The following is a 15,540-nucleotide window of genomic DNA, read 5'->3' on the forward strand; positions in this document are numbered from 1 at the left end:
CTCATGGTTATTTACACCTGAGACTTAATATGTTAGGGAGATCATTTAAAAGAAGTCTTTGATTTGTGTTTGATTAGAGACGCAAAACATCACACATGCAAGTAAAATAATAAATATTAAGAATGTGGTACAAATAGCTCTCTTTCTAATGTGGAGATTTTTTTTTTGACTCAGTCCTCAAATAAGACCTCCTCTCTCTTTTACTTGTCCATAGCTTTCTAATTAGCACAGATCTTAATGGAACAGCTTTCAGAAGTGAGAAGAGCTGGTTACTAAAAATGTCAACACAAGCCTCTGGCCCATTAGAAAACTATAGATTTTGACTTCTATGTACAGGGCTCGCTGTAAAAATGTCACGTCAGCTGATGTTTAACTAATCCCACTCCACCTTCCCTTGAGGTTGAACCTCAGGGGACTAATTTTATTTCTCCCAGGAACCTGTAAAATCTTTTCTGAAAATTGTAAAGCCCTTTGCTGACACTACTGTGTTTGCTGAGGGTTGTCATTTGGTATGTTTAAATAACAAGTGGGAATGGAGACAATGGGAATCAACTTTCCGGACTCTGTATCAACGATGAAACCACTGAGGTTATTTTAATCATGTTTTAGTATTCCTTGCATGGAAAGTGGTGTAGTAGGTTAACTACCATATAGATACATGTATCTGTATGCTTATGAAAGTTCAATTAACAGTAATATGATACTATATTGTATGTGTTTGTAGATGTATTGGTCTGGAGCAATGATCGAGTCATACGCTGGATACAGGCTATTGGACTACGAGAATATGCAAATAATGTCTTAGAAAGTGGTGTACATGGGTCACTTATAGCCCTGGATGAAAACTTTGATTACAGCAGTTTAGCTTTATTATTACAGATTCCAACACAAAACACCCAGGCAAGTCCTTCCCTGACGTTTACTTTGTCTGGATTTTATTTTTGCTCATTTTCAATTCTTTTAATTATTTAATTTGCTATATATAGGCACGGCAAATCCTTGAGAGAGAATACAACAATCTTTTAGCGCTAGGAACTGAGAGACGACTTGATGAAGTAAGTAATTCAATTTATGTCTTTAAAAAATTGAAACCCACATACTAAGTTCAGGAGGACACGGACACACACACAATTAAAAGAATGTTATTAAGGCTACGAAGTCAAACAGTCAAAAATTAGGAAATGCCAGAATTAAGGTTGCCTGTGCAACCTTCCTGCTGCCCATTGTGTATATGCATTATGATAGTTAGTTAATTAGATGACCACTTAACTATTTTTCCCCATAGGACTCCTGCCTCAGGCTGTACAATGCTCAGAGAATGAGGCAGCACTTCAATATTTCTTTTCATCATCAGTGAGGGCATTGTCCCATACTTATACTGCACGCCATCCAAATCCTGCATTAAACAGGCAATTATTAAGTTCCTTATAGGCTTTTCCTATGGCACTTGTCATCATAGTAGGAGTGTACCTCAGACACACACACACACACACACACACACACACACACACACACACACACACACGAATGAATTTATCTTCACCATGGTCCTGTAAGATAGGGAGGTTATTTTAAAGATGGAACTGTAAGAAACAGAGAGATTAAGGTCTTAACGTTTCCTTCACCTTTCTTTCTTGTACTAGCAGAGAAAGGCTATGACACAATTAGAAGGGCAAAGGGAGCTGGAGCCCCCATGTAGGAGGCAAATAATTGAGTGGAGTGGGTGGGCCAGGAATTATAGGGCCCTACCAAATTCACGGTCCATTTTGATCAATTTCACAGTCATAAGATTTTTAAAACCGTAAATTTCAGGGTTTTAGATATTTAAATCTGAAATTTCATGGTGTTGTAACTGTGGGGGTGCCAGGGATGGTCACAAGGCTATTGTCCGGGAGTCATGGTATTGCCACCTTCACTTCTGTGCTTCTAGTGGTGGCAGCATTGCCATCAGAGCTGGGATTCCAGCCAGCAGCCACAGAGCTTCCTGCAGCCATGGGAGGTTCCTGGAGGCGGGTCTGATCTGGCCCCAAGAGTGGCCCGTGCAGGGAAAGAGGAAGGCCTGTACTTCCCCAGCCTGTCCAGGACTAGCAGCTGGAGTCCGGCACACAATAGGAACCCCAAGCTGGAGCGTCCCGGGCCCGCTGTCACTGCTCTCTAACTACTGAGCTCTGTGAAATCTGGTCTCCCCTACTTTATTTCCTGCCTTTGAATTCAATAGAGAGCCTAGGTGGAGATACTTTATCCCTCCTTGATTTTTCAGAATGTTCTACATCAGCAGACACCAAAAAGAACTGATAGTGTATCATGCAAAAGATTCAAGAAAAAACCCTCTGATCCATTATTTCCAAGTTTCTAAAGCAGTTGCTCTTATAAGAATGTCTCACATACACTTTCTTCTTATTGGATGACATGAAACATGTAGTAATCTATTTTCTAGAAAATAAACTTAACAGCTGGAGAAGCAGCAACCATCCAGAGAACTAATCATAAATTTAATTTAGTTTTATCAAACACAAACATTTGTATTGGCAGAGCGATGACAAGAACTTCAGACGTGGCCCTTCCTGGCGAAGACAGTTTCCTCCACGTGAGGTCCATGGAATCAGCATGATGCCTGGCTCTTCAGAAACACTTCCAGCTGGATTCAGATTAACTACAACATCAGGGCAGTCACGAAAAATGACAACAGATGGTATGAAGTGCTTTGGTACTTAACGTGAACTTGGGCAATTAGCACTAAGCCTGGAACTGAACAAAGTTTAGTATAGGCACAGGTAAAATAGAGGTTTAATCAGGGCTCAAATGGGGGAGGGAAATGCAGTGACATGGTTTACCCCCCATCTTTTTCAAGCTGTGTTCCAGAATCTCAGTTTTCAGTACTATTTCTTTTATTTTCCAATCTGACCCCCTCGGCTTAACGACGAACTAACCATGACTCCTAGCAGTTAAATATCAAGACCCTGAGTAGGTAGTGTAAACAGAAGTCAAAGGCCACATTGCAATTATTGACAATGTTATCGAGTACCAGTCTTAATTTTCACTCTAGCCCTTCTACACAGAAAAAGAAACACTGCACTCATTTCACCACAGAATAGTATTTCATTCTTGATAGAAGCATTATGAAACACTAATTGTCTCAGTCTTCAAAATAATTGGTATATTGGTGGTAGTTATTTTTTGCAGTTGTTTAAAGAATTTGATATAAAAATATATCCCTCTACATTCCATGTATGAGAAGCTTATCTTTTTTAAAAACATCTTATATAGTAGCACAAATGGCATAACTGCATCACTAATTCCATTGACTGCACTGCTCATATTCATGCTTTTCTCTATTCTGTACTTTTTAGCAATAGGGCAAAGTCATAGGGTAGGAGGGATCAATTTCAAAGGTGGTTTCCAGCTATGAATAAAGGTACTATCTAAGTAGGTACTTACATAACCCTAATCACTACTGGATCTGAACACCACACTGTCGTTAATGGATTTTATCCTCCTAGAACCACTGTGAGGTTGGAAAGTATTATTCCCATTTTACAGCTAGGGAACTAAAGCACGGAGTAGATTAAGTGACTTGCCAAGTCACATAGGGCAGGGTGTCTGTTGCTGACATGACAATTGAGCTCAGTGCTACCTGACTTGCAATTCTGTGTCTATTAAGCCAGGCTCTGGGACCATAGTTCCCAACTTCCTGTGATATGAACATTAAAGTGTAATGTACACCTGTGATGCTGTATTAACAATAATAATGGCATCAGTAAGTTGGAAAACCTCTTCTTTTTCCTGAAGTAGTCAGATTTTCAACAGTGTCTCAGACATGTAGCAACTCTAAATGAGTTTTATAGACCAGACCAAACCCAGAAGGTTGGACAGAATGAGCTACATAGTAATTTAACAGTCACACTTTCAGGGAGCGGAAAATATATTAATTAATTTTCTTCGTTATTCTAAAGAGGGTTTTTTTCCAATTTGCAGTTGCTTCATCACGATTGCAGAGATTAGACAGCTCTTCAGTTCGCACATACTCATGTTGACAAGGCTAGCAAAGAAGCCAGCACTGAATTGCTGTGAGTATTCACAAAAAGCCATCATGGAGGCTGTATAAATGTACACTATACCCCGTATTCACTGTCATTACTGAAATGAAAGCCAAGATGGGGTCCATTCCCCCGGCAGGTCTAGTTTATTGAAGTGAGTGGGGCTCAGTCTGGGGGAGGCCAGCCTCTTACTCCACCTCCCATCTCAAACAGCAACTTCTTCCTCTCTTTCATGGGCAACCCTTCTAATAAACTGGTCAAACCCGCCAAGAGGTAAGGATGCTGTTTAAGATGGATAGCTTGTGATGATGCTGACCAAGAAAATGTGTTGAGACATCTAGGTGAATTTCTAGTGAGAGCTCAGGAGGAATCTGTGGTCATGGTACATATTAGTACCAGTGACATAGGGAAGGGCAGGGTCTTGGAACCTACATTCAGCTAATTAGGAGAAAGGAACAGTCAGGCCTCTATGATAGCTTTCTCTAATATGCTTCTGGTGCCTGAAGAAGAGAGTTTGACAGAGGAACTTCAGGGTCTCACTGTATGGATCAGATGATGGTGTAAAAAGGAGGAATTTACATGCATATACCGACACTGGGGAACTTCACTTTAGAGGGGAGCCTAATGAAAGAGAACAGTTGCACTAGATTTACTTAAGAAAAAGGAGTCAGAGCTATAAACCTGCTTTAGGACATCATTTGGGTGATGGTTGGCATGAGTTAGAACAAATCATCTCCCGTGGATAAGGTCTTCCAACATTATCAGTTATGAAAGTTCTTACACATTCCACAAAGCACCTGATATTCGTCACAGGAAAAGACAGGATACTGCACTAGATATACACAGGGGTCAGGTCAGATGTAGTAATTCTTATTACTTAAATATCTCATCATTTGTCATCTACACACATGTACTAGTCGTACAAATACACTTTTGAACAAAATACAGCTGTGTGAAAATATATTGTTTGTTACCAAATCATCCATCTTACAAAAATAAGAACATGATGAGCACTGCCATTAATATGCCACCATTTCACGCTAATTTTATTTAAATAACAGTTTTCCTTTCCATTTTAATTTTTAGCAGATAATCATAGGCATTTATAAAGCACCTGTCACCACAGTATTCAGCTGCCTCTATCTTTCTATTTTCATGTGCAGAGAGAGAGAGAGAGAGAGAGAGAGAGAATAAAAATACACAATTATGTATTAAACCATGAGTTTGGATTACAGTATTACTCACAAATGAGATGCATAGGTTTTCCCCAAATGAGTTCAAAAGAAACTTTATACCACACAACCATTGTTCTATATATGCCATGTGTGTTACTGAAACATTAAGAATTTTTTTTGTAGCCCTTCACCTGTAAAGCCAGGTGATGTAGGTACCTGAATATTTTTGAGGAGCTGGGCTTAACTTTCCTGATTTCAATAGGAGTTAGGCAAATTCGGGGTCCCTTAGAGAAGCTGAAAATCTCCCCTTTCCAATGGTACAAAGCTTCCTTTTCTAGCCATGCAGGGTAGTAAAATAAAATTCACATCATTTTTGTATAAAGAAAAACTGTTACAGGTTCAGCAGTGAATCTGGCACATCCTGCACCTCAGGCAGGTAAATATTTGTATGGAGGATGAGAAGGAAGCATTTCTGTCAGGTTGATTTTTTTTAAATGGCAATTGAAGGGCTTAGAATGTTGTAAGTCCAGGGAAATAATGAGCAGTCCACTACCAAAGGAAGGGGCAGATTCTCTATCACTTAATGTGTTCAGATCAAGACTTTCTGATGGATATGCTTTAGCCAAACACATCTTGGGGCTTAATACAGGGGGAACTGGATGAAACTTAATGGCCAGAGACATAGAGGAGATCAACCTACCTTTTCCCTTCTGGACTCAAGTCTGAATTTTCCCTAAGTGATTCAGAGTTTGGCTTTCAAACCTTGTGACATAGCTGGTGAATAGTTTCTGGCACAATTGGCTGATACTGACTCACGACCCTGGAAGGATGACAATACAGCCCATCTCTACCCAGAGAACAATGTCTGAGTCATTTAGGGCCCTGTGCTACCTCATGACAAAACTCTCATTCAGTTCAATGGGAGCAGGCATTCATAATGGATTTCTTTAAGCTTGAAAGGCATAATGTAGAAAGCAAAAATCATAATTTAAAAAATGTTGTAAAGGCATGCAACTAAAATTACCCAAATATTATGAGCCTCCTATGGATGTAATTTACAGTGACATTCCCCAAAGAGTTTCAAGTTACAATGAATACATGAATGGCAGGGACTGCAAATACTGAAAAATATGTTAATTTACAATTATCCAATTGGTCTGTTACTGCTGGAGCGCTGTTATTGCCCAGGAACCCGAAAATAGTAAGCAGAAGCAAAAAATTACTGGAGCAGTACTGTGTTGTATTTTAAAAAAAATACATTTACAGAATGGTATAAAAATAAGTTTAATATACTCTATAGGAATACTTGAGTATGAGTGATGTCTATTGGGTCCAAGCCTTTGACCAGTCTTTTGCAATTACATCTTTATTATAAGTCATCTTTCTAGTGAGAAGGATCAATAATTTCTTCCTTTAATTTCCAGTTGCCCATCCCTAACATGTGAGTGACTACAGTGTTATTAATGTAATACTGATTTCATTAATTTCCAGTCCACTTTTTATAGAGGGAATATGCTACAGTAATTATTTAGATGGTCTCCCTCACTGTTTTTATATGCAACTGCAAAAATTTCAAGGAGGCTAGAAAATTATCTTAATAAACATGTATACAAAAGCAAATGTGATAATTACAAACAAGCTACATAAAACAAAAGGCGATGATTCGGTTGCACCATACTGTTTGCTAGTTAGTAGTATATTTATTTTGTAAGGTTAATTAGTCTACATAAAAGGGGTGACATCCACAGTTGTACCGACCCAGCAGAGTACCCGAATCCAAGCTAATCATATCTGAGGTAATATACAGATGGTTTAAAGAGGGTAGAAATGAGAGTTCCAGCAACATGAGGGACAAATGGGAACACTATACTCGGATGAACTAACCTTCCTAAGGACTGAAGAGTTTTCTCAAGGGAAGGGGATGAGTGCCATTTGGACAAAAGGAAAGACTTCAGCAACTGCAGATGAAGGGGAGACCTGGAAACTAGATTCTCACAGGCTCCAAAGAATAAACTTGACTAGGTCAGGATCTTTTTTCTCAAGTAATCTGCAATTCTGGATTCTTGGAAGATTTTTGCTCTTTGGTCCCAAAAGAGAAGGAACTTGAATTAGGGGAAGGAGCACTGAGGTCCAGGCTTTAAGCTTCCAGGCACAATGAGGCAAAAGAACTATAGGTTTTGCAGTGGATGGACTAAGACTCCATACATATCAGTTTTTGCTTCTTTACTTCCTGGTACAAGTAGGTGGAGCCCTAATGCGGTCTGTCCTTGATGATCTGTAGGATGTAGGGCATAAAAAGTAGTGGACGTAGAGTAAAGATTTGAAATGTACACAACTTTTTTATACTGGAAGGCCTCCTATAGCCTTCAAAATTATAATATGCTAAAGCTATAACTTATTGTAATATTTGCTTGAATTTCAGTGTTTGAAAAATAATTTCTACATGTTAGTAAATGATTAAACAATGTGAAGAATTACAGCTAAATTCCATTCTCTTAAATACATTCCATTCAATACACAGAAAGAGATGTAAGATTTACAATAAATGAAAGTTTACTCTCTCTCTCTCTCTCTCTCTCTCTCTCTCTCAAATTCAAGTTTTAGCAAAACATGAAATACAATATGAAGTGTTATGATATTTCCAGTGGTCTCACTGTAAAGCATGTCTGGATAAAAAGGATATAATCAAGAATCTTGCTAATTAATTTTTTTTATTTTTGTCTTTAGATATCATCTCTTTCTTCTACTTTACCTGAAGTGCACTACCACTATTTTAGGAAAAAGGAGCAGTAAACGTCTCTTCAAGAACAGGGTAATAGGGAAGAGAACACAAAGTTTTATCAAGCTAAAAAATGTGATGTTCTTTTCATGTATTAAGTTATCGGTTAGTTTAATACAAGAGTAATAAAATACCTAAATCATTTTAAAAACAAAAAAAACAAGCATCTCTATCATAAATTTGGCAGTAGTGCACAACCAATGGTTTTATCCATTGGAGCCACTCATTTTTACATTGTTCATCTGTTTTATTGTAATATACCAGCCATCTACGTATTTACTGTGTATTTCTTTTAAAATGTGTATGTAAAGGGATATAAATATGATTTTTTAAAAATAAAATCTATGGTACATGAGGTCTCAGTGCAAACACTTGACAATACAGTGTCAACAATACTGTTTGTATCTTTCCATTCCACATTTTTACAGTTTTTTGATTGTAACAGTCAAATTAATGTTTAGGAGAGTTAGACGCTTCAACCCGTTCCTACTTAAAGATCTGTCAATATTTAAAGCTGAACACCTGCCTCTGATGATGTATAGAAGATGATTTAAACTCGAATTGGAGCCAAAATGGACCTATAAAGTCAAGCAGAAACATCAGATACTTGTAATACCTGTAGAAAAGCACTGTGATGGCTCTCCTTTTAAAAACAAAAACAAAACTGTTTACAAGAGTCAAAAGCAATTACTGAAAAAATATGTATTACAAACAAACAAACAAACAAACAAACAAACAAACAAACATTCTCCAGTGGAACAAGAGCCATCTTTTTGTTCCAAGATCTTCAGATGCCAGCCAGCGTGGGATGTAAAAATCTGAACATTGCAAAGAATCTGATGTTCAAGTTTTCTATTAAAAAATGCCAAACTCCACCATTTCTTCATTGTAACAGGGCATTACGTCTAACGTTATGCTTTTAGCCAAGATGGCCTTGCTGAGACTTCTTGGAAGTCAGTTTTATCAGAGGAAATAACTGAAAGACAGAATGGTAATATATAGTGTATAAAAGTTTAGAAGAGCAATTATTACCTACTGTGGCTTTATTTGGTGGTGTTAGTGTTGTTTATTCTTTGTTTATATGGAAAGTTTCAAAGTAAGACCAATTTAATAATGTCATTGATCTATTTGCTAATTTTCTGCTGCTTGATACTATCTCAAGATCTGTCTTTTAGTTATTTCTTTTAGCATTTTGATCTGCAATGTTTGCACGTACCTAAACATTTGTTTTATTGTCTATTTTCATTTGACAGATTTCAGTCAAACAAATGGTGACAGATTTCCCCCCCCTTGTCAATAAAAATATTCAGTGCTATTTGTGTTTAATATCTATAAGGCTGGATATATGGTAGCATGGAAAAGCAGTTTGAATGACTGGCGCATCTCAAAGCATAAGAAATTTTTCCCAGGCAGAGACTGTTATCAACATGAGCTTAATGCTGGGTCTGCCACGAGAGGGAGCACTACACTAGCTTATTTGTAGGATGTGGTGAATTTGATCTAACTGTCAAGACAATAAAGCTAAAGACATTACTTCAAATTCCTCAGGCTTAACTAGCTTTCATGTTAATGTTTTCCCCCTTTTGATTGTTTTAGTGAAAAAATGTAAATAAGTAAAAACAGTACAAACTCCAACATTTTCAGTAGTTCTTGTCTCTTTTGAGCAAACCCCTCATTACATTCCAGTCCAGTATTTATTGTTTTGTTTGCAGTTTTCACTAGTCTCAGCCCTAACCAGGAGCAACACAAAGGAGAAATCCCTGTGAACTGAACAAGAAGTTACATGCCTGTAGAAGACAGACTAACCCCTAAGTCTCTTATTTCTACTCTGGAAGATTAGAGGAGGAAAAACCTATAAATGCTTAAAGCTGGATGTGAACAGTTCTGTCCCAGAGCCTCTAATTATTTCTCCCTGCTGCTGAGTTAGATTGCCATTCTCAACAAAAGAAAAACATGCAATTGTGGTAGCCATTCAAACCCATTCTCAGCTATCCTTACCAAATGTCCAGGGGTTTAGGGTGTTCTTTGGCTGGTATGCTGTTAAAATTCACAAAGATGTGTCTACCTTATGTATGATTTAGATTCTGGAACATTTATCTCAGCCAACCTAAGATGGCCATGGTTGATGTCACAACATCATTTTACACTCCTTTAGCACACAGACAAAATGCTATAGTGGGCTCAAACATACCAGCTTTCAAAGTTTTGTTCAAGTCTATTCACATTCTTAAAAAACACACCAGTTAAAAATCACTGCTCTCCTAGTGTCAGGGTAGTTAAACTCTTCATAAATTGGTTATTAGCCAGCAGCCATGCTGTGCAAGAAGCAACGTGCTTGGAGGAGGGTATTACCCCTATAAAAAGGGCCATCATAAGGCCTGAGTGACATGCATGGTTGTGCATTTCATAAACCACCAAACAGTACCATAAATAAAATACAGTCTGAAGTCATAACTTCATGGCCAAACAATTATTTTTGCCTTTTGTATTACCAGTAAAAACCCAGAAACAGATTTATACACAATTTAATTTTTTAATGCACTAGTGAAAATTATCAGTTTGGCATCTCTGATCTCCTATTTATCTCTACACTAATGCACCACCAAGGGTAGTGGTGCAAGTATAACGCATCTCAACCTTGGCCTAAAAGGAACATCCAAATTGAAGGAATTTCATTTAAAGGGCCCATTCCATTCTCAGATATACCAACTGTAATAGTGGTTTGTGTCATTAAACACTCTTTTCAATGCAGAATTATAACCCCAGCTCTATTAACATAGGACACTACAAATTTAGATAATGACTTTTGGTCAGTAGAAACCTGAGCAATAGTTGAACTAAAAAACAAAACAAAGACAAAAAATCCTTTTAGCACTTTCTGGAGCCATCTAGTCCTGTTTAATAAAGAAAGCTCTTCAAGTACTAGGAAGTCTACAAAGATAGTTTCATTCAGTTCTAAGTGCTGTACACACCCATGTTAAGAGACAGTCCTGCTTGAAAAAGCATAAAATAGTCACAACAGACAAAGACTGGGGTATATTATCCTATTTTAGAGATGTGGAAACAGGCGCAGAGAGAGCTTGTGACTTGCCCAAGGTCATGAAGCAAGTCCCTAGAGGCCTAGGCTAGTGCCTTAACCCCAAGGCGTCTTCCTCTCTATAATTACTTTTTCCCCTTCATGGATATTTTTATGGCATTCTATTTACAAAAGAACAAAGAGTAACCCAAAAAACTATAATTTACTTTTAAATGTTCATCAATTTTATTACATAGGAAAGCAGCTAGCATACCACTCTACAGTCCACAGGATAAGACACCTGCATCCAAATTAATGCCTCACAAAGTAGTTCTGGTTTGAGTAAAGTATAAACAAAACTAGCTTGCTATACTGAATTTTTCATATTCACAAAAAATATTTGGCATCTGATTTGGTATCATTTTCCACACTGATCTAAACAAAATGCAAGGCAGTGGTGAATAAGGCTCTTGGTTTATATTTACAGCTGCCATATCTGTTGTACAGTTCTCTGGTGTTATTTAGATTTTCTGCAATTTTATACCTCCGAGCTTAACACTGCTCTTCAGAAGGGGCAAATTCTGAAGTTGGAGCTTTTGATTCACTCCATATTAGGCAGTACACTTTAGGTTAACATTAGTTAGCTAATGAAGCAAGGTAGACAGACAGCACTGCAGCATTCATAGGGACAGCTTTCCCTCCAAAGCTACACATACATGCATAGAGATCATCTTAGATGCCTACAAAGAGACAGCAAACACAGTAGAAGAAGAACGTTGCAAAATGTCGTTTTTATAGCCAAAGTAAGGAAATTAAGGAGCTGATCCTGCAAACAGACAGGTGAGTAACTTTACTGAATTCAACAGTACTACTCACATGAGCAAACTTACATCCCTAAGTGTCTCATGAGTGAAAATTTAAAACCTGTACATAGGGGATAGTCTCTCTGCAATTCTCCCTTAATCCTTATTTTGAGGTCTTAAGTAGTGGCTAGTCCTGCTGCTGGGCCATGCTATTCAATTCATGCACCTGAATTGAACAGGAGAGCAGGATCGTTAATTTATTCATCCTGGATGGTATAGCATAAAATTAACTATGAACTCAATTATTATGTAACTCTACTCATTTTATCTGATAGTGTAGTGGTTTCTTCCATCATATTTGGTCCCAGTCTCACTATTTCATTGCTTCGGTCCAAGGTTTTCAGTGTAAGGCAAGAACTTTTTGGAATATTTTACAGTCACCAGCTATGGCTCCAATCCTCCAAACTGTTCAGCAAAGGCAGAGCACCTCACTTACCCAGAACAGTTTGCAGGTGCCGGGCCCAAGAGAGCATTCAAATGGGAGTCACCTTTTATATATATATATAGCACCCTCCCAACCATTATGATCAGTCTGCTGTTTTATCTGGCTCCAGTACTGTGTCACTTAACAGCCTCCTACTTTACTCATTAGTTGATGGCTATCCTCCTGGATGTCTTCTTTTTTTGAGGAGATACTGCCCATAACAAAAAATAAGATGTAGTCTTATAAATCCCTATAGATACTCTTTAAAACAAAATATATCCCTCAGGTATGGACTGATCTGGAAAATAACTGGAGATCCCTAAACTATCTTCACTAAGGGGCTCTCCCTTAGCAGAGCTTCACTAAGTGAGTCTCTCGTTCATAATAGCAACTTTTATTACTTAGTGTCATTTTCTATGGCAGGAAATGCTGACTTTGTTTTGAATTTGTTTGTTTTTTAAAATCTGTTGTATGAATTTTGTGAATACTTATTTAAAAATAACAAAGACTATTAATTTCATTATGCATTAAAAACTACCACTTGAAACGTAGAACACACTCAAATGTACAGGCTCTCTCCTATGACTGGCTTAGCAGCTGCAGCCTGCAATGATCTCATAAAGGCATAGGGGTACTCAAACAACTCTCCGAGATATTCAGCACCTTGCGAGAATGACTGCACCACAACTAAGATGGGGCAGAGTTTGTTGAGGCTTACCCAGGAAAGACAGCTTTGCTTTATGGTGGGGGGGGGAGAGGGCGGAGGGGAGGAAGGAAATCAGAAACAGCTGTTAAAAAGGTGCTTGGTGGCTCTTTGTTTGTCATCAATTAGCCAGTAATGGTCAGCCATAATCAGATGTTCACAGATTTTAAGGCTGGAAGGGACTATTATGATTTTCTACATTCACCTCCTGCATAAACACAGACCATAGAACCTCACCCAGTAATTTCTGCATCAAGCCCATAACTTTTGTATGAGCTAGAGATATATTTTAGAAAGATATCCAGTTCTAATTTAGTCTTTGTCTTTCCTTCCTTCTTTTCCCTCTATTTGTGATATTACTTTAAATTAAAGCTAGCCTATTTTGCAGCATTTCCTGGCGTACCTTGCCCAACTTATGTGAAAGGAGTGTGAGAACTGTAGAGGTCAGGTTGATGGCTTTTGCAACAGCACACGCAAGGTGTCCCACTGCATGATAATTATGCACCACCAACCCAGGAATGCCAATCAACGAAAAAGCAAGGGCCGCAGCTTTGGCCTTGGAAAATAACGTTACGTCGGCTTTACAGGTGGAGTCAAGAGGGATGGTGTCTCTCGGGTGGCGGGCAGAGACTTATGAAGGATGTGGAAAGATGAGGGGGACCACACAGCCAAGGGCGCAGGGGCCCCCTGAACTATTGGCTGGAATGAAAGAATAAGCAGTCCTGCCACATAAGAGAAACCATCCTGTGGGCAATTTCATATGCCCGTATGCAAATGAAGCCTCAGTGCTTTCATTACAGGTTAACTCCACATTGGTGTGATTTGCCCCAATGTGCCTAGCATTTACAAAGAACATACAAAAGAAGGCAACAGTTACATTGACCAGACGAAATGAATACATAGACGCGTTTATATTATATTGGGCGGGACCCAAAGCATACAAATTCATATATGTAATAGTTTTATCAATTGTCTTTAGTAAGGAATAGTGCTGGATGAGGGTCAGGTCGGTGCAGAAACCAATGAAACAGGTTTTCATTACGGCACCCACAGCATACGTACGTGGTAAGCAAAATGATGTTGCATTAACAGCACTTTGGGCTAACACCAACCAGGCATTCACGGAGGAGGTGGCAGCTCCTTTCGCGGTGAGGCTTATAAGGAGCGCCGTGACAAGCAGGAGAGTGAGACCATGGGAGGATATTCTTCCCCCTCCGGGAGTATGTATGCCCATCCTTCCCCGGTGGTAAGGACTACGGCGGCTTGCGATTCCCGCTGCGGTACTGTTTACCACACGTTAGCCAATACATGCCACTTGGTTTCGCTCGGGGCACTGGTTTTTAGGCCTGTGGGAGGTAAAGGAAACAGGTTACACAGGGCCTCCCCTTGTTCCCATTGCAGTGGCTCTGTTGCAGCGCTGGTGCAAGAGAGGGCGCCCAATGAGCGGTCCGAACTTAACCAATACGGGGGATAAAATCGTAAGCCTGAAATTAATCGTGTGATGAAAAATAAGCATGGTCACTTACATTGGAGCTGCGACTGGGCGGACCAGGGGTTCACCTCCTGTCCAGGCTGCAGGGCATAACGGTGTGGTGCGTAAAAGGTAATTATGCCTTGCGCGGAGTCGATTACACCCGGCGCCTGTATGAGACTCACCTATAGGTGGGCATGTACGGCAGGGGGAAAGACCAGATGCTGGAAGGGCATCTGGCCACCCAATGAACGATTGTGGAGTAGCCAGACAGCCTGCTCCAGCACCCCAGACCACCCTCAAAGCATATGGGTGGAGGTGAGGCGACGAATCTGATCCTTCAAGAGCCCGTTCAGGCGCTCAATAAGGCCGCTTGCTGTAGGCATATACAGAAGATGGTAGTGCCAGTCCACTGCCACGTCTGCGGCCCAGGTCCATATGGCCTGGGCCGTAAAGTGGGTTCCCTGGTTGCTTTGTAGAGTGCGTGGAGTTTCATAGCGGGAGCTCAGTTGCTGTAGCGCAGCCAACATAGTACCTGCAGCCGCGGTGGTGCTGGGATATACAAACATCAGGCCAGTATATGTATTCACAGCCGTAAAGGCATACTGCCAGCGCCGCTCTTAAGGCAAGGGGCCAATATAGTCCAATAGCCAATCCTGACAGGGACCTGCAGCCAGAGCAATTTTGCCAGTTGGTCCCGGGAGGGCAATTGGCACCAAGCGGGAGCAAACCGGACAACTGTCACGAACCAAGGCCACCAAGGACAGGGAGGCGCCTTGGCGGAGGGCCATGATTTGCATTGCTCGGGTTCCTCGGTGGCCTTCTTCCACATGGTACCGTTTTGCCAGCTGCAAGACCTTCCCCCCGTGCCATGGCATTCGTCACCGCATACCAGTGGCCCTTGGAGGTTTTAGCCTTTGTGTGGGCGTCTACATGTCGCACGGCCAGAGGGGCCTGTCGGGCATAGCGCAGGAGCTGCTGCCAGAGCGCCACTCCCCACAGGGGTCGGCCTGCAAGTTTCCAACCCTTCACCTCCCACGCAGTTATCCAGGTTCGGAGGCCCTCGTATAAT

General features: G+C 40.0%; 1 protein-coding gene across 1 annotated transcript in view; it reads left to right on the forward strand.

Moving 5' to 3' along the window:
- Positions 1-8,678, forward strand: part of PPFIA2 (PTPRF interacting protein alpha 2) — a 617,899-nt gene extending 609,221 nt beyond the window's left edge. The window contains 5 exon segments of the mRNA XM_043492739.1: positions 725-900; positions 987-1,055; positions 2,533-2,692; positions 3,976-4,067; positions 7,940-8,678. Of these exon segments, the coding sequence (XP_043348674.1) occupies positions 725-900; positions 987-1,055; positions 2,533-2,692; positions 3,976-4,034 (464 nt within the window). The 3' untranslated portion in view covers positions 4,035-4,067; positions 7,940-8,678.
- The last annotated feature ends 6,862 nt before the right edge of the window (positions 8,679-15,540 follow it).

This window comes from Dermochelys coriacea, chromosome 1 (assembly GCF_009764565.3).
Source record: "Dermochelys coriacea isolate rDerCor1 chromosome 1, rDerCor1.pri.v4, whole genome shotgun sequence".
Taxonomy (NCBI): Eukaryota; Metazoa; Chordata; order Testudines; family Dermochelyidae; genus Dermochelys; species Dermochelys coriacea.